The following is a 25,697-nucleotide window of genomic DNA, read 5'->3' on the forward strand; positions in this document are numbered from 1 at the left end:
TTAAACGTGAATCTGTCCAATAGATAACGGCTGACCTGATAGCGAGGTCGGATGGTTTTAAACTGCAACCCATTTATAGATAAGAACCATAATAACACGCTGCATGCCGGGAGTTGTTATGTTAGACGACGACAGTGTCCTGCTGTCAAAACAGTTCGTGCGGTGGTGGTGACCAAGCTGTGATCATGGCGTTGACCCGGCTAGAACGGGCCCAGGCATGGATTCTGAGTGCGTGCATGGGCGTGCTCTTTACGCTCTTTCGGCTCCTCTCTCCACGGCGGTCCCGTGGATTTATCAAACTTCTTCCAGTCACCAACCCTCTGCTGATGATGTCTGCGATGCAGCTCGCGCAAAGGATTCGTCGGAGAGAGGTCCGTAGGCTACCCGGTACCGGGTTATATGTTCTAATCTATTTTACGCGAGAGACTACTTTTCCGGAGTGCTTCCACTTGTACGGTTCCGGTGCCGTAGGCCTGAAAGGTGCAGTCAATGGTAAAAGGCCTTCCTGTGGACCCCAGTAAGAGTTGCTGCTGCTTTTGCCACAGATAATGGGGATTCTAATAAAATACCCAAATCTTAGGACAGGGTTCTACAACGGCTTAATAAAGAGTGATAGAGAGCCAATCTGCTGCATGATAGGTTACTGCTTTGCTCTCTGGGAGCAGTTGGGCTGTGACTGCACTCTTGCACATGTCCATTACATAAAGGCTCAATCGGAGTTCTGCATTGGCCGTGCAGCATTTACGGTTATATGGCCTTGGCAGAAGTCAGGGCATTCCTATTTTGTCCTGCTTCGCGGAGTAGCGCAGAGCTATTTGTGAAGGAATTTGTCAAGGAAGTCCGTTTGTGTCTAGACAACCAATCATGTCATTGCGTAGCTGTACCTAGCCCTCCACACTTACACAATTTGAGATGGGCACATATATACGGTACGGAGCTCAATATGGCGTCTGCGTGCCTCTGGTGGCTCTGCAAATAGCGTCACACCATCCATATGACGTCTCCGACACCATTTTCAGATCAAGCAGCAACAACAACAACAACAGGCTCTTAGGCTACAGCCTTGTGCTGTGGTCTCCTTGTGAAACAGGGTTGGGGTCAATTCCATTCCAATTGTCAATTCAGGAAGTTTATGACTACAGCAATTCCAATCATCTTTAGGGCTTTTCAATGAGGAAAATGTTGAATTGGAAATTGGTCTACTCTGAATTGACTGGAATTGATGCACACACAGGTGCACTACTGTCTACTGTATGTTGGTTGGTGTAGGTGTCCAGCATGGAGGTGGTGCAGGCCTACATTGACAGGATTCAGGAGGTGAACCCGCTGCTCAATGCTATGGTGCAGGACAGGCAAGTACAAGTACTCCGGGACTAGACTGGTTAAATGTCATATGGTTACAAATCTCATGTTGCCTTCTCACCGAACCTCCACTATGTTCTGACACAAAACTAAACTTGTGTATGCCTATATCTTTCTTTCTTTTTTTCTTCTTTCTTAATTTATTTTTCTTTCTATTCCTCTCCCTTCTCTCTGCTCCCTATTTTCCTCTCTTCCCTCTCTCCAGGTTTGCAGCAGCGTTGTTAGAGGCAGCCCAGGTGGACAAGCTGATCGAGGAGGAGACCGGGGGAGAGGATGTTCTGGAGGATAGACTTCCCCTGCTGGGGGTCCCCCTCACTGTCAAAGAGGCCTTCGCTCTACAGGGTAGGTCTACACACTCACCTAGACCATCCTTTCTCAAACCTCTCCTCGGGGACCGTCCAGCTGTTTCAATATTTGAACTATTCCAGAACTAGCACACCTGATTCAACTTGTCATCTAATCATCCAGCCCTTGCGCTAGCTCAGGACTACAACTAAAATTGGGAAACGTCTGGGGGTGTTCCTCAAGCAGAGGTTTGAAAATGGCTGACCTAGATCCTCTCCTGTACTCTCCCACACTGTGTACTACTCACGTAGTTGTGTTCCCTGTAGTGAGGCTATGGGAGCGTGTCTGGGTGAGTGTGTCGGCCTACCCTATAGGTCAGTGTTATCCGATCCTGGTCCTGGGGAACCCAAGCCCTTAGCATCAACACACTTGATTTCACTTACCGATTCATCACCAAGCCTTAATGAGTGATTTAGGCCTGTTAGTACTAGGGCAAAAATGACAAAGGGTACTTGTTTGGTTGAGAAACACTGCTATAGGTAGAGCTAACCCGCACACACACACACACACACACCCAGACCCTCTCCACAGTCCCAAGGTCTCACCATAACAGCACTCGACCATCAACAACTTTCCCTCTGCCTCGTCACCATCAGGTACATTTACATGACATTCTTTGATGATGTTCCCACTTAGATGAGCATCGGTGAAGTGCGTCTGTCCCTATTCAAATGAAAACGGTTTTGAACATCTATATTATATCTGCCAGCTTCGTCCACCGACATAACCGACCCAAGGCATTGCGCTCCCCAAATATTTGTCGAATTGTCACGGATTATATCCTAGTTTACAGTTCCACCTGTATGTTCAACTTCTCCCCACCCGTTCCCTTTGTCCCCCAGGCATGCCCAACACCGCAGGTGTGGTTTCCCGGCGCGGGGTCCTTTCAGCGGGGGACGCCCCTCCCGTGGCCCTGTTGAAGAGGGCCGGGGCCATCCCCCTGGGGGTCACCAACTCCAGCGAGCTCTGCATGTGGTCCGAGTCCCACAACCACCTGTACGGCATTTGCAATAACCCCTATGACCTGGAGAGGACACCAGGCGGCAGCTCAGGTATGGCATTGTAAGGTGTTATAAAATGGCAATGACACGGGAAGGTATGTATCATAACCCTGTTACAGCTGTGCTGATGTCATAACAACACAGGTAAATGTCCATAACAATAGGACTGATATTACGTATGAATTACTTGTTACGTCAAGTTACCGTCACCAACAGAAACAGAAAATAGGTTCCTTCCCCTATGGGCCTTTCTGGCTCAGACGAGCTTTACTTACTTTCTCTATCTCAATCTCTCTTCCTCTTTCCCTCCTCCTTTCCCGTGGGCTCCAGGTGGAGAGGGTAGTATACTTGGCGGTGGAGCATCAGTGATCGGGATAGGTTCTGACATCGGTGGAAGTATCCGTATGCCGTGCTTCTTCAATGGCGTTTTTGGCCATAAAACCACACCAGGTAAGTAAAGAGCACCCCTGGTGTGTGTGTTGGTGTATATGTAGATGCTAGCGCGTGTCTGTGTGTGTGTGTGTGTGTGTGTGTGTGTGTGTGTAATTGGCCATGTTTATCCTGTGTTATTTGTAGGTGTAATATCTAATGATTGTCAGTACCCCCCTGCCTCTGGTCGTCATGGGGACTACCTCAGTACTGGCCCCATGTGTCGCTATGCTGAGGACCTTCTGCCCATGCTCAGGATCATGGCTGGACCCAATGCTCACAAGTACATGACCCATCACACCTTCAACAGACTAAAACACCCAACACTATATTCTCTGTAAAGGCTTCAACACATCTAACTAGAAATAACTAACTACCAATGGTGCATGGGTTTAATGTCCCCACAACTAAGTTTTGTGAAGTTACACTATACATATACACAAAAGTATGTGGACACCCCTTCAAATTAGTGGGTTCAGCTATTTCAGCTTCACCCGTTGTTCAAAGGTGTATAAAATCAATCACACCGCCATGCAATCTCCATAGACAAACATTGGCAGTGGACCGTCTAGGAGCAACAATGGCTCAGCCGCAAAGTGGTAGGCCACACAATTTCACAGAACGAGACAGCTGAGTGCTGAAGCGTGTAACACATAAAAATCGCCTGTCCTCGTTTGCAACACTCACTACCGAGTCCCAAACCGCCTCTGGAAGCAACATCAGCATAATAACTGTTTGTCGGGAGCTTCATGAAATGGGTTTCCATGGCCTAGCAGCCACACACAAGCGTAAGATCACCATGTGCAATGCCATGTGTCAGCTGGAGTGGTGTAAATTTGCTGCCATGTGACTTTGGAGCAGTGGAAATGCGTTCTCTGGAGTGATGAATCACACTTCACCATCTGGCAGTTCGCCGGACAAATCTGGGTTTGGTGGATGCCAGGACAATGCTACCTGCCCCAATGTATAGTGCCAACTGTAAAGTTTGGTGGATGGATAATGGTCTGGGGCAGTTTTTCATGGTTCCGGAAAGGCCCTTTAGTTCCAGTGAAGGGAAATCTTAAAGCTAGAGCATACAATGACATTCTAGACGATTCTGTGCTTCCAACTTTGTGGCAACAGTTTGGAGCAGTGCAAAAAGCGAGGTCCATACAGAAAAGGTTTGTCGAGATCAGTGTGGAAGAACTTGACTGGCCTGCACAGAGCCCTGACCTCAACTCCATCGAACACCTTTGGGATTTATTGGAAAGCCGACTGCGAGCCAGGCCTAATCAACCAACATCAGTACCCAACCTCCCTAAAGCAAGTCCCAGCAGCAATGTTCCAACATCTAGTGGAAAGCCTTCCCAGAGGAGTGGAGCGAGGGGGGGGACCAACTTCATATCAATGCTTCTGATTTTGGGATGTTTGACAAACAGGTGTCCACATACATTTGGTCATGTAGTGTATATCAAAACCATGGCATTTTGAGCACCTGTTTAACTATCCTACCTCTCTATGTCTCTGTACAGATTGTCTTTATCCGTTGAGGTGGATCTGAGGAACCTGCGTTTCTTCTCTATCCCTCACGATGGAGGCTCTCCTCTGGTGAGTGCTGTAGATGAACAGCTCCTTCAAGCCCAGAGGAGGGTGAGTAGAATGCCTAGTAGACCCACAACGCACACACGCGCAAACGTAGATTCACAAAGACATAATCTGTATTTCTACCAGGTGGTGGAGCGGCTCGAGTCTGACCTAGGGGTCAAGGTTCAGGAGGTGCGTCTCTCTGGGCTCAAATATGGCTTCCAGATCTGGGATACGTACATGGGGCTCCCCGACAAGGAGGGTAAGGTGGGTCAACTGCTGCTGTCTTCTTCATTAGGTAGCGTTTATGGGGGTATTATGATGCCTCACTAGTACTGCCATTCTAACTATACTGAACAAAAATATTAACGCAACATACAACAATTTCAAAGATTTTACTGAGTTAATCAGTCAATTGGAATACATTCATTAGACCCTAATCTATGAATTTCACATGACTGGGAAAACAGATATGCATCTATTTGTCACAGATACCAACAACAACAAAAGGTAGGGGCGTGGATCAGAAAACCATTCAGTATCTGGTGTTACCACCATTTGCCTCATGCAGCGTGACACATCTCCTTCACATAGAGTTGATCGGGCTGTTGCGGCCTGTGTAAAGTTGTCCCATTCCTCTTCAATGGCTGTGCGAAGTTGATGGATATTGGCGGAAACTGGAACACGCTGTTGTACACGTTGATCCAGAGCATCCCAAACATGCTCAATTGGTGACATGTCTGGTGAGTGTGCAGGCCATGGAAGAACTGGGACATTTTCAGCTTCCAGGAATTGTGTACATGGGGTGTGCATTATCATGCTGAAACATGAGGTGATGGCTGCATGACAATAGGCCTCAGGAACTCATCAATGCAATTGTGTTCATTGTCTGTAGCTTATGCCTGCCCCCATAACCCCACTGCCACCATGGGGCACTCTTTAAACAACATTGACATCAGCAAACCACACGCTGCCATACACATGGTCTGCGGTTGTGAGGCCGGTTGGACGTAATGCCAAATTCTCTAAAACAACATTGGAGGCGGCTTACGGTAGAGAAATGAACATTCCAACAACTCTGGTGGACATTCCTGCAGTCAGCATGCCAATTGCACACGCCCTCAACTTGAGACATCTGTGGTATTGAGTTGTTTGACAAAACTGCACATTTTAGAGTGCCCTTTTATTGCCCCCAGCACAAGGTGCATCTGAGTAATGATCATGCTGTTTAAACAGCTTTTTGATATACAAAACCTGTCATGTAGATGGATTATGTTGGCAAAGAAGAAATGCTCACTAACAGGGATGTAAACAAATTTGTGCACAACATTTGAAAGAAATAAGCTTTTTGTGCATCTGGAAATTTTGGGGGATCTTTTATTTCAGCTCATGTATCATGGGACCAACACTTTACATGTTTCTTTTACATTTTTGTTCAGTGTAGATATGTGTGTGTGTATGTGTTTCTCGCAGCGCCCCACACCCTTCCAAGTCTTGATGGGGGAACCAGGGAGGCCGGTGTGGCCAGTGTGGGAGCTGGCCAAGTGGATGATGGGAAGGTCCCCTCACACCATGGCTGCTATTGGTAACAACACAAACACACATTGACAATCCTGTCTCGTAATAGTAGTTTCGGGTCTAGTGATTTGTTTTAAGTGTTGCCAGTCAACTAAGTGACCTTGTAGACCTATCTATAGTATCTATTGTTCCAGACAGTGTGTATTCTAGTAACCAGAGCTATAACGGCACTTTGATCAATTGAATCAACTGTCAAACATGGTATCTTTAGGCCTACTCTTGTCATGATGATATAGGTCAGGGATGGGCAACTAGCAGAACCCTCCTTTTGTAGGCCCACGGACCAATTTGACCCCCAAAAAAACTGTCGTGGTCTCAACTTATTGTTGAGACTTAGAATACACAAGGTGTCATTTCAAAACGTGGTTGTGCATCAGTCACTCACTCAATTAGCCCATGTCAGCTATTTTTATTTTACATTGTTAAGATACTCTAGCGTCCAGCTATCTAAACATGTAGTAAGCATGGTCAAATTCCTGACCGGGGAGCGGCCCATTCATCGGTTATCATATTAAAAACTGCAAACATTTGCCTCCACCCTATGGCAAAATGAGTACAATTGCATGAAATTAGTTGTAAAATGGCAATATTTTTTGCCCCATGGCAAAATGTGTAGAATTGTAGCAAACTTACTTTTAAAATGGCAACATTTTCTCTATGCCCCATGGCAAAAGGCACAGAATTGCAGGAAATTAAAAGGTACATTCTTCCTCTTCGCTGTCATGAGGGGTATGGATGTGGGTACGCAGACACACGTGCCTCCGCAGCCCCTTTTGTGGCCCCCACCCTCCTCAAAGTTGCCCATCTCTAGTATAGGCTAATCAATACATTGATGTACTTAATCTGTGTTATCTCTGGCATCATGGTCATTCTGTTGCTCTGGTGTGTTCCAGGCCTGGCCTTGGTAGAGATGACCAGCTCATCCAAGCCCTCTCCCTTCATCCTGAAGCAGAAAGAGAAGCTACAGAAGGAGGTTGAGGAGCTGTTGGGTACAGACGGGGTTCTCCTGTACCCCACCCACCCTCACCTCGCCCCCAAACACCACCACCCCCTCTTCACTCCCTTCAACTTCGCCTACACAGGTGAGAGGGTCTGGAAGACTATATCTAATAATATAAATGGAGATAAATCTATTAACCAAATCTTAAAACTCGAGGTATCCAAAATTTCAGGCAAATCACACATTGATTCAAAGCTTAGGGCTGCAGTCACAAATATGTGACAGAATGAATTGTCTGTACAACTGAATGAATGAATGAATACAACATATGCCAAAGCTTTCTCTCATTTGCATCCCTCTGTTCTCCCCCCTCCATCCTCAGGGATCATCAACATCCTGGGGCTGCCAGTGACCCAGTGCCCTCTGGGGTTGAGTGTAGAGGGTCTTCCCCTGGGGGTGCAGGTGGTGACTGGGAAGCTCCAGGACCGCCTGTCCCTAGCCATGGCCCTCTACCTGGAGAAGACCTACGGAGGCTGGAGAGACCCTGGAGCCGCCTGACCTGGCCTGTATCTATAAAGCATTGCAGAGTAGGAGTGCTGATCTACTACGATCAGTTTGGCCTTTTTAAATCAAAATAAACGAGTTACATGAACAGGGAGGACCTGATCCTGGATCAGCACTCCTACTCTAAGACGCTTTATGGATAGTGGCCCTGACCTGAGGACCACTGGGCCATGTTGAGTATGAAATGTGGTCAAACGTTGCAGATAGAAATGTCATGAATAGAACCAACATGATTCCTTATTCTACAAGTCACATGTTTGTATCTAAATGTTTTGCCCCGCACTGGCTGATGGAGGAAGAGGTTGTCCTTAACCATTTTTAATGGGGAAATGGTAGAATTGGGTGTAGGATAATCTGATCCTAGATCGCTGGTTAAGGGAAGGAGGTAGGAAGAATGTCCCTAACCGCTGATACAGGGGTGTGTTCACTAGCCTTAGCCTTGTGCTCAGAATAGCTCTCTTACACACAGTACACACACTATTCAGCACTTATCCCAATGGAACTGTTTGGTTCAATGACCTCTCACTGAAGAATGAATGTCTGTTTTTCTGCCATGCTCTTGTTCTGCACTGAATGCTAATGTTATTGGCACAAAGAATGTCTAGTCAGCCATGATTGACTTTTGTACTATCAAAGTCCCACTCACTCCGATCGATCTTACTACCAATGTCAATCTCTTTATCTTTAGCAAAATGACATGAACGCAGATCCTAAAAGCCAGTACTTTTGAACAAGAATACTGTATTACTCAATTCCAATCTTTGTGCATTTCTTGTTCGATTAGTACAGACCTTTTTAAAAAGAATTCATCTGATTAATCATTTGCTTGAATAGGAATTCATATCCCGAATTGACAAAATGGAGTTTACCCCAACCCTGTGGTGTATTCATTAGTGCACACTGTAGCAAAACGTTCTGAAACAAACCTTGACCATAGAACACCTTTACCCTAGTCATCATGAGCTCCGAAATAGAATGGTAGAGTCAGGAGGAGAGCGAGAGGTTCTGAAGGACTGTTTAACACTCTGGAATCGGAACATTTTTCGCTTTATTTTTCTTCCCTTCTTGGTAAGGATGGGGAAAAAAACGAGACATTCTCCAGAACTTTTCAAAACAGAATTTCACAGCAAAAAGGAAACCCATCATCCCTCTCTCCGTCACATTTTCACTGATGGGTTGGGCTCTTTAGTTTCTTACATTTTCTCAGACGAAGTAGGAAGAATACAGTAAACGTCATTCTCACAATGAAAAAACACAAGACAGTTGTAATATTTTGTGGCATGCTTGTACCTTTTCATGGTAAAGCAGGTCTTGACAGGTATCTTATGAAAAGAAGGTATAAGGACTCTTCTAACACACAAATGTTCAGGAATCTGAGGGGACATAACTAAAACAGAAAAGAAAAACGAACCAACGGAAATGAGTCTTGAGGGTCCCTGCCTTTTGGCAATGAAGGAACTTTGAGAAAGAGGGATCTGTTCCCTCACGCCCCAGCCCCTCTCACAGGCTGGATTTGGCCCATGTGTATTTGCACAAGTGTGTGAGTATGACAAGTCCCTGGCCACCTGAGTAGGATATGGCCTGTGTGTGTAGGTAAATGTGTATATGTGTGTGTTTAGTCCCGGCAGGCAGGACAGCAGCCACCTCAGGAGGTGTTGGTGATTGGTTTGTACTTCTTGAGGCGGGTCCACTGTCCTGTGGAGTAGTTCATCTCAAACACCGTGTCCACCAGCATGGTGGTGCTGCCCGTGCCGTCCGCCTTGGGCAGGATCTCGGTGTGCTCGCTTAGCTTGATCTGGATGATGTCGCCCTGCTCCGGACACGGGTTCTCTGGAGGGGAGACACCAACATGTAGAGGTGTAGTTTGTGTGTGTCATTGCAGGAGAACACTCGCAGTGGAGCAAGTGTGTTTTAAAAGGTGTGTGTGTAGCCAGCTCCGCCTCCAGAGCACTTGAACATACCCACGCATTACTAAAAACATTACTAGTACGTTAAACTCATACAGCATGCCACTAAGTGGACATACTCCAGCACAGGTCTGTTGCACCTTAATTGGAGAGGAAGGGCTCGTGGTAACGGCTGGAGCGTAAATCAGTGGAATGGAATCAAATACGTCGGAATTTGCCATTCTAGGCCTTATTATGAGCCGTCCTAGCATCCCCCTGTACTTGAGGGAATATTTCTTCTCCGTGGCAAAAAGCTGTTACTTATGACAAAAACTTTGCAATTTCCAACAGTACAAAACTCACACGCTTAGGTGGACTTCATCTAGGAAAATGGAAGTATTTGCACAAAGCAGTACAGTACCTCTGGATCCGGCCATGAAGCCCAGGATGAGAGCTTTCTCTGGTCTGGTGACCTTGTTAGCGGTCTTGAACATTTCCTGAGCAGCATACATCTGTTCTCTCTGGGGGGGGGACCACAACACATGGCACAGATATTACGCCACACCACACTGCATGCATTTACATTTTAGACATTTAGCAGATGCTCTTATACAGAGTCACAGTCACAGTGCAGTCAACTAAGACAAAACTACATAACTCTTAAGTAAAACCACCATCCCATGCCAAACCACCATTACAAATACTGAACTACAATCTCTACAGTCAGCGTTGTATGTAAGTAACATTCTAGCATAGTAACACAAGTTCATCTTAGAATGCATGCCCAATATATCGCTTCATTCTAAGTAGTATAGTGGTGCGAATGTTGGAACAGAGTCCCAATGATGCCTTTATCCAACTCACAGTGAGCGAGAGGTTCTTTTTGGGCTGGGGCGTGCTGGGCTGGGGGTAGCGGGGGGCTGTGTGGCTGGGGTCTCAGGCTGCGTGGCAATGGCGGCAGCTGGGGGGCCGTTGCTGCTGGCGGGGGTGCTGGCTGGCGTGCTGGGGGAGGCGGGGGCGGTGGGGCTGGCGGCCGTGTTGCCGGCATTGTACATGGGCGTCCTTTGTTTGAACTGGCCGGGGAGGGTGGTGGCGGCAGCGCTGGGCGTGGCCGACTCCTCAGGCTGTCGACCCGACTGCAGGGCGTCGCGCCCTGAACCGCCCGCATTCGCTAGAGAAAGAAGAGGAGGATGAATGAAGACTCAGTTTTTCGACATCTGAGAGTATCGCTCTATCAATCGCTAATTGGTTGTGCAGAAGATTGGATAGGAGTAAGTACGGATGGAAATCTTGTCAGAACTTTGTCAATCCAGGTAGTTTGTCAAACCAATACATCAAATTCCATGTGGTGTATCAAAAGGCAAACTGCTACGAGGATTGTAAAACCAATCTGCCTCGCTACAGAAACAGGACACTGCCCTATAGACCGTTCTGGCTCAGACAAGGCTTTAATTGTCAATTGTCCAGGGCTTATTTACTCAATATGCTACAACCGTGCCATATTGCAAAAACCAACTTCGTATAGGACCAAATGGAGGGTAACAGATATCTAGGTGTGTGAAGTTGTCTCTCTCACCTGGCTGCGTCTCTGAACTGGGAATGTAGGAGGAGGAGGGGACCATACTGGGAGTAGCAGGCAAGTAACTCGTAGACGGCAGGGCGCTCTCGTTGTTCAACGCACCCAGTTTCTGAAAACACCCGTTGGAATAGGTTACAATTCAATAATCGCTTTGTAAATTGCGTGAGTGTCTCTCTTCCTACCTGTGTAGACACCAGTCCAGCAGCATAGTCTGGTGTAGCGTTCTCCACCACAGCCTCCTCTTTGGCAGCTTTCTCCCCAGCCTCTGTTTCTGTACCACGAGAGAAAGAGATCAATAAGGATGAGTGAGTCAAAGACGGTGAATAATAGTGAAGACTGCTAGCTAGATAGAGATAGTGCCTTCGGAAAGTATTCAGACACCTTGCCTTTTTCCACATTTTGTTACGTTACAGCCTTATTCTAAAATGGATTTAAACAAATAAAAATCCTTAGCAATCTATACACAATACCCCATAATGAAAAAGCGAACACAGGTTTTTAGAAATGTTTGTACATTTATCAAATATAAAAAAAACAAATACCTTATTTACATAAGTATTCAGACCCTTTGCTATGAGACTCGAAATTGAGCTCAAGTGCATCCGGTTTCTATTGATCATCTTCGAGATGTTTCTACAACTTGGGAGTCCACCTTTGGTAAATTCAATTGATTGGACAGGATTTGGAAAGGCACACACCTGTCTATATAAAACGGTCCCACAGTTGACAGTGCATGTCAGAGCAAAAACCAAACCATGAGGTTGAAGGAATTGTCCGTAGAGGTCCGAGACAGGATTGTGTCGAGGCACAGATCTGGTGAAGGGTAAAAAAAAACAATTCTGCAACATTGAAGATCCCCAAGAACACAATGGCCTCCATTCTTAAATAGAAGTTTGGAACCATTAAGACTTTTCCTAGAGCTGGCCGCCCGACCAAACTGAGCAATCGGACGAGAAGGGCCTTTGTCAGGGAGGTGACCAAGAATCCGACAGTCACTCTGACAGCTCTAGAGTTCCTCTGTGGAGATGAGAGAACCTTCCAGAAGGACAACCATCTCTGCAGCACTTCACCAATCAGGCCTTTATGGTAGAGTGGCCAGACGGAAGCCACTACTCAGTAAAAGGCACGTGACAGCCCGCTTGGAGTTTGCCAAAAGACACCGAAAGGACTCAGACCATGAGAACCAAGATTCTCTGGTCTGATGAAACCAAGATTGAACTCTTTTGCCTGAATGGCAAGAGTCAAGTCTGGAGAAATCCTGGAACCATCCCTACGGTGAAGCATGGTGGTGGCAGCATCACGCTGTGGGGATGTTTTTCAGCGGCAGGGACTGGGAGACTAGATGAACGGAGCAAAGTACAGAGAGATCCTTGATGAAAACCTGCTCCAGAGTGCTCAGGACCTCGGAAGGTGAACCTTCCACCCAGTCTAACAGGACAACGAGCCTAAGCACACAGCCAAGACAACGCTGGAGTGGCTTCGGGTCAAGTCTCTGAATGTCCTTTAATGGCTCAGCTAGAGCCCGGAATTGAACCCAATCGAACATCTCTGCAGAGACTTGAAAATAGCTGTGCAGCGACGCTCCCATCCAACCTGACAGAGCTTGAGAGGATCTGTGGAGAAGAACGGGAGAAACTCCACAAATACAGCTGTGCCAAGCTTTTAGCGTCATACGCAAGAAGACGAGGCTGTAATTGCTGTTAAAGATGCTTCAACAAATTACTGAAAAGGGTATTTTTTATTAATTTGCTAAAATGTAAACAGTTTTTGCTTTGTCATTATGGGGTAGTGTGAAGATTGATGGGTGAAAAAAGTAGTAATTTTAGAATAAGGCTGTAACATAACAAAATGTGGAAAAAGTCAAGGGGTCTGAATACTTTCCGAATGCACTGTTGATCAAAAATATTAATAAATGCATTTACCCAAAGTCTTTCTTCTCCTCTTTGCCTCTCTACCAGCTCCCACCATATCGAGCTCTGAGATGTCTAACAACTAAAGAACAGACAATGTGCATCAGACTCGCTTAACACATTGAACCATCAATTTAAAATGACAATCCTTTCAATACAGCTTCCCATCAGGGTTTCTGTTAGCCGGTAACAGCCGGCTTTTGGCATTTAAAAAAAAGACCGTAAATAAAATGTATTTAATTCTGCAAAGAAATGTATCATCTCATTGCTAAATAATGCTTTGCCAATTCATTGATGAAAATACAACAGCGTAGACCTTAGAGTGAAATGCTTACTTAAAAGCCCTTAACCAACAATGCAGCTTTTAGAAAAATACCTAAGAAATAAAAGTAACAAAGGCTATACACAAGGGGTACTGGTACAGAGTCAATGTGCTGGGGCACCGGTTAGTCGAGGTAATATGGACATGTAGGTAGAGATATTAAAGTGACTATGCATAGATAAGAGAGTAGCAGCAGTGTAAAAGAGGGCCATGCAAATAGTCTGGGTAGCCATTTGATTAGATGTTCAGGAGTCTTATGGCTTGGGGGTAGAAGCTGTTTAGAAGCCTTTTGGACCAAGACTTGGCGCTCCGGTACCGCTTGCCGTGCGGTAGCATAGAGAAGTCTGACTTGGGTGGCTGGAGTCTGACTATTTTTAGGGCCTTCCTCTAACACTACATCACTTCCTCTCACAGGTAGTGATGCAACCGGTCAGGATGCTCTCAGATGGTGCAGCTGTAAAACCTTTTGAGGATCGGAGGACCCATGCCAAATCTTTTCAGTCCCCTGAGGGGGAATAGGCTTTGTCGTGCCCTCTTCACGACTGTCTTGGTGTGTTTGGACCATGATAGTTTGTTGGTGATGTGGACACCAAGGAACTTGAAGCTCTCAACCTGCTCCACTGCAGCCCCATCGATGAGAATGGGGGCGTGCTCAGTCCTTTTCCTGTAGTCCACAATCATCTCCTTTGTCTTGATCACGTTGAGGGAAAGGTTGTTGTCCTGGTACCACACTGCCAGGTCTCTTACCTCCTCCCTCGATGTCGGTGATCAGGTCTACTACTGTTGTGTCATCGGCTAACTTGATGGTGTTGGAGTCGTGGCTGGCCGTGCAGTCGTGAGTGAACAGGGAGTACAGGAGTGGACTGAGCACACACCCCAGAGGGGCCCCCCGTGTTGAGGATCAGCGTGGAGTATGTGTTGTTACCTACCCATACCACCTGGGGGTAGCCTGTCAGGAAGTCTAGGATCCAGTTGCAGAGGAAGGTGTTTAGTCCTAGGGTCCTTAGCTTTCTTGATGAGCTTTGAGGGCACAATGGTGTTGAACGCTGAGCTGTAGTCAATGAATAGCATCTCATATAAGTGTTCCATTTGTCCAGGTGTGAAAGGGCAGTGCGGAGTGCAATAAAGATTGCAGCATCTGTGGATCTGTTGGGGTGGTATGCAAATTGAAGTGGGTCTGTGTTGTGAGTCATGACCAGCCTTTCAAAGCACTTCATGACTACAGATGTGAGTGCTAAGGATCTGTAGTCATTTAGGCAGGTTACCTTAGTGTTCTTGGGCATAGGGACTATTGTGGTCTGTTTGAAACATGTTGCATCCTGAAGTTGCATGTTGGTTAAGATGAATTACCATAATCAAAATGTGATTTTGGTTATTCTGAGCACCGTGCGTGGACGTCCTAATCAGTTTACGCACCCAATACATTTGGATCCAGTACATTTCTCAAATGTCCGGTAAATTAAAATGCTCCTGGTCAAATGTCCAGCACCACATTTTCATAACGGAAACCCTGCTTCCTGTCTATTGTGAAAATCATTTTTTTAATTACAAAATGACATATTGGTTTCCTTACTGTATAAGCAGCCTATGAACGAGGTTAGACAGCAATCCATGCTTTGGTTTTGCTTGTGTGGCCACTGTCCGAAAACAAAACCAAAGCATGGATTGCGATCTTACCTTGTCCATAGACTGCTTGCAGGATGAGGCAATCAATGTAATTTTGTACTTTGGGTGAACTATCCCTTAAAAGAAAACAAGGTCACTTGTTAAGGCCCCTTCGTTACCTTGACTCCCCTCTCCTTGCGCAGGGGCGTCCGTGCGGGGGCTATGGGTGTGCGGTTGCTCGGCGGGCTGAACATACTGGGGGTGGTGGGGCTGCGGAACGGGGCTTTGGGGATCCCCTTGAGGGGTGCTGGAAGGGAGAGTATAAAACATGATATCTCAGCAACCAATTAGACACCCGTGGGTATGAATGTGTGTGTAAGTGTTCATAGGCATAGACTTAGCAACAACGAGTATTGTAATTGCTGTGTGTGTGTGTGTCACTCACTGGTGGTGTCAATCTTCTTGACCAGGCCTCTTCCTTTTGCATGGAAAGGCACTCCCGCTGTCTTCTTCAGCTGTTGAGCCGTCTCTGTGGCTGAAACCACAACAGAACGTGAGGCAAAAATATTTTGCAATGGAAAATGTTTACAACAACTAATTTAGTTAAAGTTCCACCCTGTTTCGTCCTGTTTGCTTCCGTTAGATTCCTAGTGAATACACCAGAGGGTGCTGTTCATTTGGCACCAAACAGAAGAAAACAAATAGGGAGGGACTACATGAACTTGTCCAATAAGAAATGTTCATATTCATTTTCCAGTGCTTGCTGTAATGAACATGAGTCATGACCATTCACTAATGTGAAAAAGACCATTCACTAAACTAGCACAAAAGGTAGGGCCCTATAAAATATTGTATTTTTTGCCTGATTTCATTTTGTTTCCCCCCCAAAATTCCAGTTTCTCTGTTTTGATTTTACAGGTTTCTGTTTTTCCCCAGTTTCAGGTTCTCTAAATCACACTTTTTATATAGAAAAACTAAAACATGATGTTCTAAATCCACAACCATGCTTAAAACCACATCAAGAGAACACTTATGAGGCCTGGGAAAAATCTAAGAAATCTTGATTTTTGGGTGTAGTTACCCTTTAATTTAAGTGCAGCATGAGACCATTGTTTGGTTAGCGATGTTTCTGTAGCGCTCACGTGATTGCAGAGTTGGTAAAACAAAAGGCCACTAATCATGATATTCTGTCAGGTAGACATTGGCTACTTTGAAATTAAAGTTGATCTCGTCAAAAATTGCTCCGCCATTTCCTTGTTACTAGAAGTCTAATTGCCTAATTTCAGTTTTAGTGTAGAGAATCATTGTACCATCTACACCAATGTGAAATATATTTTCCATAATTAAAAATATTGTTGCTTCAGCTGTTTGAAGCTATTGTACAAAACCGAAAGCAAAACCAAAACAGGAATATCACATAAAGAACAGATCTACTGCTTCTTAGACTTGCTTTCAAGTAGAATTATAGATCTATAGCACATTTCTTTGTGAATTCAGTTGGGTCGCCCCAAAAAGTTACATATTGACACTAACATTTAATTGAGGTTTTTGAGAAAGCCTTTCCATCTATCAGAAGACGGCTGTCATTACATTAGCATCATCGCTAACGGCTAAGCAAAGTGTTCGACAAACGCATGCACATACACACACGGGAATTCCTGTGCCTTTGCCTCTTCAGAAAGTTGAAGGAAAATATGAATCACTGACGTATTTTGTTCAGGTCTTATGATAATCTTGAACAAATGAATGAATGCTCAATACATTTAGTTAATTTCCTAGTAAGCTCAATTGATTTTTTTTAATGTTATTGAATTCCATTTTAAGGTCTAGATTCCATCTGCGGTCTCTGCAACGGAGATTTTATAGGGCCCTACAAAGGACAGGAGACCCGAAACCTGGCGAGCCAGGGTCTTTTCTGGATAGAAAAGTCTTGGGCGGGCCGCCCAAGTCCAAATAATTTATTTTCAAGATGGAATAACACTGTCAGCGTAAACTTAAATGACAAACTAGTATGTAGAAAAGATAGACCTATGTATCTTTAAATGCATATGAGAACTAACAATCACTAAAATAAAAGCCAGACTAAAACAATGATTTCAGAAGTATTGACTTGTTATGAAGAAGTGTGATCCACTAGAAGTGCAGGAAATGTACTTAAACTGCAATATTTTCTCTCAGCTCCAGCTTGAGGGAGCAGTCTCTGGAAAGGACTTGCCTATCCATATACACCAGTGTACAAATGAGTGTACAAAACCATAGGAACGCCTTCCTGATATTGAGTTGCACCCCCTTTTGCCCTCAGAACAGCCTCAAGCCGTCAGAGCATGGATTTTACAAGGTGTCAAAAGCATTCCACAGGGTTGCTTGATGGCCCATGTTGACTCCAATGCGTCCTACAGTTGTGTTAAGTTGGCTGGAAGTCCTTTGGGTAGTGGACCATTTTTAATACACATGGGAAACTGTTGAGCATGAAAAACCCAGCAGCGCTGCAGTTCTTGACGCCTGGCACCTACTACCACACCTCATTCAAAGGCACTTAAATCTTTGGTCTTGCCCATTAACCCTCTGAATGGCACACAAACAATCCATGTCTCAAATCCTTTTTTTAACCCGTCTCCTCCCCTACATCTACACTTCCGGAAGTGGATTTACCAAGTGACATCCATAAGGGATCATAGCTTTCACCTGGTCCCACTAGGTCATGGACAAAGCAAGTGTTCCTAATGTTTTGTCCGGACTTTTTAGATTGCGTGTAGTTAGGTATTCTGCACTTTGAGCAAGAAACACAAGCATTTCACTGCACCTGCGATAACGTCCACAAATCTGTGTACGCGACCAATAAACTTAAGTAATTTTGATTTGCAGGAAATTTGCTTAACAGATCAAATTCTCTCCACTCCATAAAAAATGTGTGAAAAGACAAATGCATATAATTTCCTTCAAGAAATTGGCTTAAAAAAAGCACTGAAATTCTCTCTACCGCCAAGATGGGGGCCTCAAAAACATTCTTGCCCAAGGCCTTGACTGAATTCAGCCGCACCAATGGACTGGCCATGCCACGCCCAACACCGTAGCCCCTTTTTGATACAGAAAAAGCACTGGGACCATCTGAAGAGTCTAAAGTGGCTTCACTTTCTCATCTGCTTTCCTTCATCTGCACTGATGTGTGAAAAACAAATGGACAAGTTAAAGCAACTCCCAAGTAAGCATCCACCATAGCGCTTTAACTTTTGCTTTTCAGATCAGGGGCCACATTCATTAAGTGTCTCAGAGTAAGAGTTGTGATCTAAGATCTGCCTTTTAGATCATAATGAGTAACATTACATGGACAGGGGGAACATGATCCTTGATCAGTATTCCTAGGCCCCAGATGAAGAAGATGACGAGGATGCCACTTTAGACTATTGACATGCACCCAGGGTGGGTGGATCGAGTGAAGTGTCTTCTCTTACATTTCTGCAGCAGCTCTGCCCTGAGGGTGGCGCTCTTGGGCTTCCTCTTGAGCTGGAAGTGTTTGACGGGGGGCGTGAGTGGGCCCACCAGGGTGGTCAGGGCGCTTTTGTTCAGGTACTGGCACTCCAGAGGGAGCATGGCCGATGCCTCACACTCACTCACTGCAGGGGGAGAACAATCAAATGTATTTATAAAGCCCTTTTTACACAAGCAGTAAACAGTGTTTTTACAGCATCTCAAACCTAGACGCCAAAGAGGAAGCAAAAGCAGAAGTGTGAAGGAAACAGGCAGGTGCAACCAACAAGTATCTGCACAAGCACTAACATGTTCACAGGTGATAAAGAAAAAGTCGGACTCTGATAGATGGCCAACCAACAGGTGATGTCAGAACAGCACCAAAATGCTGGAACATGCATCCTATTCCATACTACAAATTCCCCAAGCACAGTTTACATAATCACAGTCATTCCAGTTGTAAATCTAGAACCATGACCCTCAATGTCCCCTTCTGCTCTCATTTTACTCTTGACTTGTGACCCCTAGCCTATGGTAGTGTACCCACCTTTCTCCCGGAGCTCGCCCAAGATGTCCTGTACGTTAGGGTTCTGCTCCTCCAGGTCCAGGTTGAGAGAGCCTGTCTCTGGGAAGGACTTAAGGATATCTGCCACCATCAGTACCCAGGGCTCAGAGTCCACCGTGGCCAGCTGGATAATCTCTGATAGGGCCTCCTTCATCTGCATGTCAAAGGAGGTGATTGTGGAGGTTAGTAGAGCAAGATTAATTAAAAAATAAATACACTTTTAGCATTCAATCTTGTGGAATGGTCATGTGTCTTTAGGCTTTACATGCATACATGGCTCACAGTATGCATTGCTGTCTGTTGATAGGAAGAATTTGATTATAGAATCTCCATGGGGCAGGGTGTATATGGGCATAAGAGGGAGGTGGAGGTTAGAGCAGGGCACAGAAATTGAATACATCCAACTACTACACCTTCAATATAGTGTGTGTGCTGACTTTGTTTCCTGGCCTGTCAGTAGCTAACATGGGCATCCTCAGGAGGACTGTAAAACTGGGGTTGAGTGCAGGAGACTTCAAGGCCTCTATGATAGACGAGCAAGGGACAAGGCCAAGCACATCATAGAGGACCCCACACAGTCTTGCCAAATGTTTTGAGCTTCTGTCCTCCAGAAGGAGATATAAAGTCCCACAATTCAGCAATAATAGGAGCTGGACAAGTTTAATTCTGGCAGCTATCAGGCTTCTGAACAGTGGGACATGGGAAAGATGTATGCCCAATACACATGGTCAAACAGTAGGCCGCAGGGACTGTGAATGACGGTGATAATGCATTACAGGATATGTAGATTTTGTTATGGTCATGAAATTGAAATGACACGTATAAATGTATACAGGTAGCTAATTCAATCAATGAATCATTACAGAAATATAATAAGTAAACAAAGCAATGTCGAGAAATTGTAGTGCACCTGGTTTACAACAAGTTGTAGTTGAGAAGCGAGACTATCAAAGTTAATAGAACGTTTAGCTATTAGACGATTTAAAAAAAAATACATTTTAAAGGCTGTTTCCCAATTTTGACTTGTAACCTAACTCGCTGGTTACGCCCTCCAAAATGGCACAAGCAGCCTGGCATACATGCGAATCCACTTGGAGTGACAAAGCTCCGAGAAGTTTTGAGCATTTGAACGCTTCTCGGACGACCAAACAAAACAAAAAAAAATCACGACTACACTACAAACAGGGTCAATGTTACACGTCAGGCTAGACAGCTAACACAGTTAACTTAGTGTTTGTGAAAGCAATCCATGTGCGTTAGGTAAACAAATGAGACTGGACAGAATGAGCCTAAACAAACGACAGTTAGCTAGCTAACTACCTCTTGGCTGTAGACACTTGGCTCTTCCGAACAGGTCTCCCTAAGCGAAGAGTCTAAGCCATGAGGCTAGATAAGTGTACCCTGAAAACGGTTAGATTGTAAACATGGTGTAATATACTTCCCACTCGGGAAATATTAACGTTAGTTCGAAACTCGACCAAGGCTGCATGCTGCAGAACCCCATTTAAACTAACTAGTAGCAGTGGCTAACTAGTGTTCAGTCAGTCATATAGCAACTCGCGTACCCACCTCATCAACAGTCCGCCTCGGAAGATGCAGCATCCCGAGCAAGATTTTTAGCTTTACTGGAGGCGACAAACTCGAAAAACACAACCGTATATTGTCGATAACTGAAACAGTGAGGAGTGAAGCAATACTAGAAGGCGCCCAAAGTTCGTCTGTTGATCCTAGTTTATTATGGAGCCACAGGCCGGTATCGCTATCCTTCATCGACGCCATCTTGGAAAAAGAAGCGTTTTGAGTTCGGGCATTTTAAAAGGCTACCTAGCTAAGAAAACTTAGAACGGTTGGTTAGGACACACCCACCATGTTCATGCTGAGTGCTAACGTGGATCATTGGGACGTTCTTACACTAAACCCTAACCTTAAACCATTTTAAATGTCGTCCCAAGGATTCTACATATCAATGACCCCATGTTCATGTCGAGGGAGAAGGAACACACATCTCTCTTACCTATCCAACAAACAAATGTAATTTTACATGGCCTTTTGAAAATATTGAGTTTACAGAACACTTGAGATGTACGTCTGTAACATCATTGCTGTGTGACTCTAATGGGAATGCTGACTTCCCTTTTGCAAATAAGTCTAATAATACAAACCCTTTTCTTGAAATTGACTTGGAGAGTGCACTAATGTGTATGAATTAATGGTCCGTGTACGTGCGGATAATATTTATTGTACAACCGAAGAAATGTGAACAATATTAGCGAACCAAGGAGGCCAACATTCAATTTGGGATGAATAAGGTAAATGAAGAAAATAATTTAGCGTAGGCCTAATTTTACGGGATTTGTGGAGGGATAATCTGTTTGCCTAATTTACAGTTGCCACAGTCACAAAAACGAAAGCCTAACCACACTGCTAAATGTATGCTTACCATTAAATTAATTACATTTTTATTAACCAATTTTGGTTTTGTGGCTGTGGTAACTAGTGACTACCCTCTAATGGTTTTATACGCATGCGCCTTCTGCCCTTTGAATTAATATTCAACAGAATCGTCTTGAGGTGGGCGTCTTTCGGCAGGCTACATTGTTTTTATTTTCTTTAAAATATCACCCACAGTGAGTAGGCCTACATTAAATGTTATACTGTTCTTAGTTATATTTCCGATATAAAGATTGGCCCCGTGATCTCCGCATCTGTGATGTTCTTATGGATGCTGGTGTTGCTTTCTTTAGTCGTGGAAACGTAGCATACAACCGTTTTCATATATCCTATCAATGCTTCGTTTATAAACGTAATTATATATTATAAGGAATAATATGCTAAAATTCGCCATCTCTATTTTCCAGGTCTTTCTCTTGACATCTTGCACCGAGCATCAGTATGGTATCGAGCGGCTATTTGCAAGCGGTGATGCTGCTATTAGCGGTGCAGCTCTTGTGTTTTAGGCCAAGTGATGCTGAGCAGGAGGCAGGGACGGTAATCCCTGCTGAAAGTAAGTGGTTTTATTTAATATATTGTCTTTGTTGCATTTGCGATTATACACAATGAGCAGCTGTTACTGTAGTGTGGATGACTATTGTCTAGGTGTATAAATATTTAAAAATAATTCTAGGCCCAAACACAATCAATTATGATTGATTGCCTAATCGATAGGTTATACCAATTGACAACAGCAATTGAGGAAGTGTATCAGCAGATAGGTATTGATTGTAAATATAAACGTCTTAAAATATTGTTTTTGTTTTCACTAATGCAGTAGCCTATAATGAATCATAATGAACACAGTTTTATATTTTGTCACGTTGTCTTGCAGGTCGTCCCTGTGTGGACTGTCATGCATTTGAATTCATGCAGAGGGCACTACAAGACCTTAAGAAGACTGCTTTCAACCTTGATGCCCGGGTAACAGTTGCGATCCCTTTCTTTTCAGTTCCACTTTATGTTACAGCGTGTCATTTTATTAGGATCCCCATTAGCTGTTGCGTAAGCAGCAGTTACTCTTCCTGGGGTCCATACAAAACATGAAATATGACATAATACAGAACATTACTAGAGAAGAACAGCTCATGTGTAACAGTATAACTTTAGACCGTCCCCGTTTCACATCCGTTACACATGGACAGAACTACATCAATTTACTAACTATTGTATTTACACATTGTTACACTTAATGCTTGAAGTGGGCCGTAGTTGTCCACCTTTGATTTTCTATTGATTGAGAACTGGCACCTGTTAAAGAATATTGTATTGCCTTTAATATATGATAAGTACCAGCAGTGGTGTTGTGGTGCCTGGAGAAGTGGGTATACTCTAATTTGACACACACAAAAACAGCCCGCCTGGCGAAGGAAATGTGTGAAAAAGTATATGTTTTCCTATAGTTTTTTCAGGTTTTCACTCTCAATCACACTTTTTTTTTTTTAAATAGAAAAACAACGATTCTTTAAGGCAACAATGGGTAAGCAAAGCAGTTATTGCAAAAGTTTGGTCCGAAGTCTTATTTGAATCTTTGCGATGCGCAATTCAGTCATCATGTGGTGTTTGAACATTTCTCAAGGCTTTCACAAAACCTTCCCAATTAAATGTAGACTGCAAAGTAGGTCTACCTGGTAGAATGATATGATGATGAATCGGAAGTGCATTTGTTTTTCAAACTCTGCCATCACGTATACTGTAGGTCTACATTGTACAGTACGGCAACACTGTTAGCCAAAAGGTCTCATGCTAGGTGCACAATTGAATTAATGGGCATCTAAACCCTCCCAGAATATTTCCGTTTTATTTTTCCCAGACCTCAAAATGGTCTCCTTATGTGGTTAATTAGCATTTCCTGGTATAAGTTGAAATGCCTTTCCTACCAGCTACGGCTACCGATGTCGTTTTTTTCTGTGAGATGCTCCTGGTTGAGAGTTGTGTGCACTTGCTGACAGATTAATATTATTAAGATGTGAGTATACGCAATGCCCCCACTACCCCACTGTGTACCAGCACCTAAAATGAGTACCAGCACCTATTTCATTCCACTTCAAGCACTGGTTATGGCTGGGATAGTTGCTCCCTATAGATGCAGTAAAGGGGTCAATGGAACGCAGACCCTTCCATTGACCAGATTAGCACACATTTGACAAATTTGATCTAACTAAGTGGATATTTGTCAAATCCATGTGGTTACTTAAGTCCGATTTTGATATATTTGGAAGTTTTCGCTGCATAACATTTAGAAGTTGTCCCTTTTCAGGTTTAGAAGAAGTGACTGCTAAATGCTAACTCCTGTTCGTATAAACTGGTTAGCATAGCTAGCGTACAGAAATCCGTGGTGGTAGTCCAGTCATTTTTAAATGTAATACAGTTGATACAGGCGCAACTTCGGTTATAGAAGTGGGGGGTACACATATAAAAAAATGTATCCAGTCAACTAAACAATCCAAACAGCCTACCTGACCACTCTGAGACGTCCACATGGTCCTAAAGCACACCCTTACCTCATTTTGTATCACACACAATGATAAACGGGGCGGCAGGGTAGCCTAGTGGTTAGAGCGTTGGACTAGTAACCAGAAGGTGGCAAGTTCAAACCCCCGAGCTGACAAGGTACAAATCTGTCGTTCTGCCCCTGAACAGGCAGTCAACCCACTGTTCCTAGGCCGTCATTGAAAATAAGAATTTGTTCTTAACTGACTTGCCTAGTTAAATAAAGGTAAAATAAATAAAAAGTAAAACCAGTACAAAAAATGCAATATCAGAAAGTTGGGGGGACATCTCCCCTTTGTCCCCAGTGAAAGTTGCACCTCTGGTGAAATACACACATAAACAATAGTCTAAATGTAAGCTATTTCTTCTGTGTTGAAATCTTAGCCTAGTTTAAAAAGTTTACTATGCCTAGTACTCCCTAACATGGCATTGCTTTTTTTTCCTCCTAGACTGAGACTCTGGTGTTGAGGGCAGAGAGGCGAGCCCTGTGTGACTGCATGCCCACTAATACCCTGCGCTGAGTGGAGTAGTGATGTTCCCCCCCCCCTATGGCAACCAACCCCACACCCCCAATGGCCGGACACTTACTTTTACCCACTACAAACAACGCCTGGACTAGACAGTTGTCTCTCTGAGCTTCCTTCTATGGAATATTGTACCATTTAGTTTGCTAATTTGTACAACAGACACTTTATTTTCTTTGCTAACATATCACTATTGATATTGCAGTGGTTTAATTATTTAAAGATAAGATTTCAATTTATGAGTTTAGATAAGCCAGTCATGCGTTACTATGGCATGTAGGGCAAAGCCAACGACAGCTAGCCTATTGCCCAGAACTCATGTCCATGTCTTATGTGAGGGTTTGTCAGATCTGCGGGATTTTGTGAAATAAAATATGATTTACACTTTACACATTTAAGTTAAAGGGGAAAAAAAACTTTCAATTTGGATGTAACCTATTAGTTGTGCTATAGCATAGTAGATCTGTATATAGGTTCAATGGACAGACACCTTTTATTAAATGTGTGCCAATGTGATCAGGATAATTAACATATACATAGATACACACGAAGCAGCAGCATTACATTCAAAATAGTTGTTAATTCATAATAACATGCATAACATAACAAGCGTCTTGGAAAGTTATTTTTTATTGGCATGGCAACACCAGGCCTTTAGAATAAGTGTACTTTTTAGGTGTATGTGGTACCATGCATGTTTATAGGGTGTAGGCCTACACTCATCTCAACCAGTTGTTTATGGCAATCAGTTGTCTGAGGCACTTCATCATTTTGTTATATTCATCATATCTTTTGTCTTTATTCTGTCTATATGAACTGTATGAAGATAAAAGAGTTGGATGATGTAGCGGTCAGGAGAATATAGACAAACAAATGCATATTTACCACTAAGACATAGGGACTGTAGAATATTGACAATGTATTGCTAAAATGGTAACTACAGAGGAGTATTATTAATGATAATAATGCTTTGTGTTTGTGTTGTTGCTTTCTTTGTTTCAAAATGTCAATAAGCTGCTTTTAGTAATGTCTTGTATGTTTTATTTGGTATTAAAGTCATTGTTATAACTTTC

The 25,697-nt window shown here is 44.0% G+C and overlaps 3 protein-coding genes across 4 annotated transcripts; 2 read left to right on the forward strand and 1 right to left on the reverse strand.

The window, feature by feature from the left end:
• Positions 1-8,587, forward strand: faah2b (fatty acid amide hydrolase 2b). The gene is made up of 11 exons (XM_064940339.1): positions 1-371; positions 1,270-1,352; positions 1,568-1,704; positions 2,550-2,759; positions 3,039-3,158; positions 3,285-3,420; positions 4,649-4,766; positions 4,848-4,967; positions 6,174-6,285; positions 7,172-7,360; positions 7,601-8,587. The coding sequence occupies exons 1-11, from the start codon at positions 186-188 to the stop codon at positions 7,774-7,776; spliced, it is 1,587 nt and encodes a 528-aa protein (XP_064796411.1). The 5' UTR covers positions 1-185; the 3' UTR covers positions 7,777-8,587.
• Positions 8,588-8,813: 226 nt separating this feature from the next.
• nelfa (negative elongation factor complex member A) lies at positions 8,814-20,973 on the reverse strand. Its single transcript, XM_064940338.1, is given in 12 exon segments — positions 8,814-9,612; positions 10,090-10,189; positions 10,533-10,558; positions 10,561-10,839; positions 11,245-11,356; positions 11,430-11,518; positions 13,170-13,239; positions 15,264-15,391; positions 15,530-15,619; positions 18,537-18,698; positions 19,100-19,271; positions 20,687-20,973. Coding segments are annotated over 12 exon segments (1,623 nt in total). The 5' UTR covers positions 20,897-20,973; the 3' UTR covers positions 8,814-9,427.
• Positions 20,974-21,648: 675 nt separating this feature from the next.
• Positions 21,649-25,697, forward strand: nicol1 (NELL2 interacting cell ontogeny regulator 1). Of its 2 annotated transcripts, none has more exons than XM_064940340.1 (4): positions 21,649-21,744; positions 21,976-22,121; positions 22,443-22,531; positions 24,550-25,697. In XM_064940340.1, exons 2-4 carry the CDS (start codon positions 22,010-22,012, stop codon positions 24,619-24,621), a joined length of 273 nt encoding a protein of 90 aa, XP_064796412.1. In that variant the 5' UTR covers positions 21,649-21,744; positions 21,976-22,009; the 3' UTR covers positions 24,622-25,697. The 2 variants fall into 2 exon arrangements, with proteins under 2 accessions (XP_064796412.1, XP_064796414.1); XM_064940342.1 differs by having other exon boundaries at positions 21,667-21,688.

The sequence above is a fragment of the Oncorhynchus masou genome, chromosome 27 (assembly GCF_036934945.1).
Source record: "Oncorhynchus masou masou isolate Uvic2021 chromosome 27, UVic_Omas_1.1, whole genome shotgun sequence".
In the NCBI taxonomy this organism is placed as follows: Eukaryota; Metazoa; Chordata; class Actinopteri; order Salmoniformes; family Salmonidae; genus Oncorhynchus; species Oncorhynchus masou.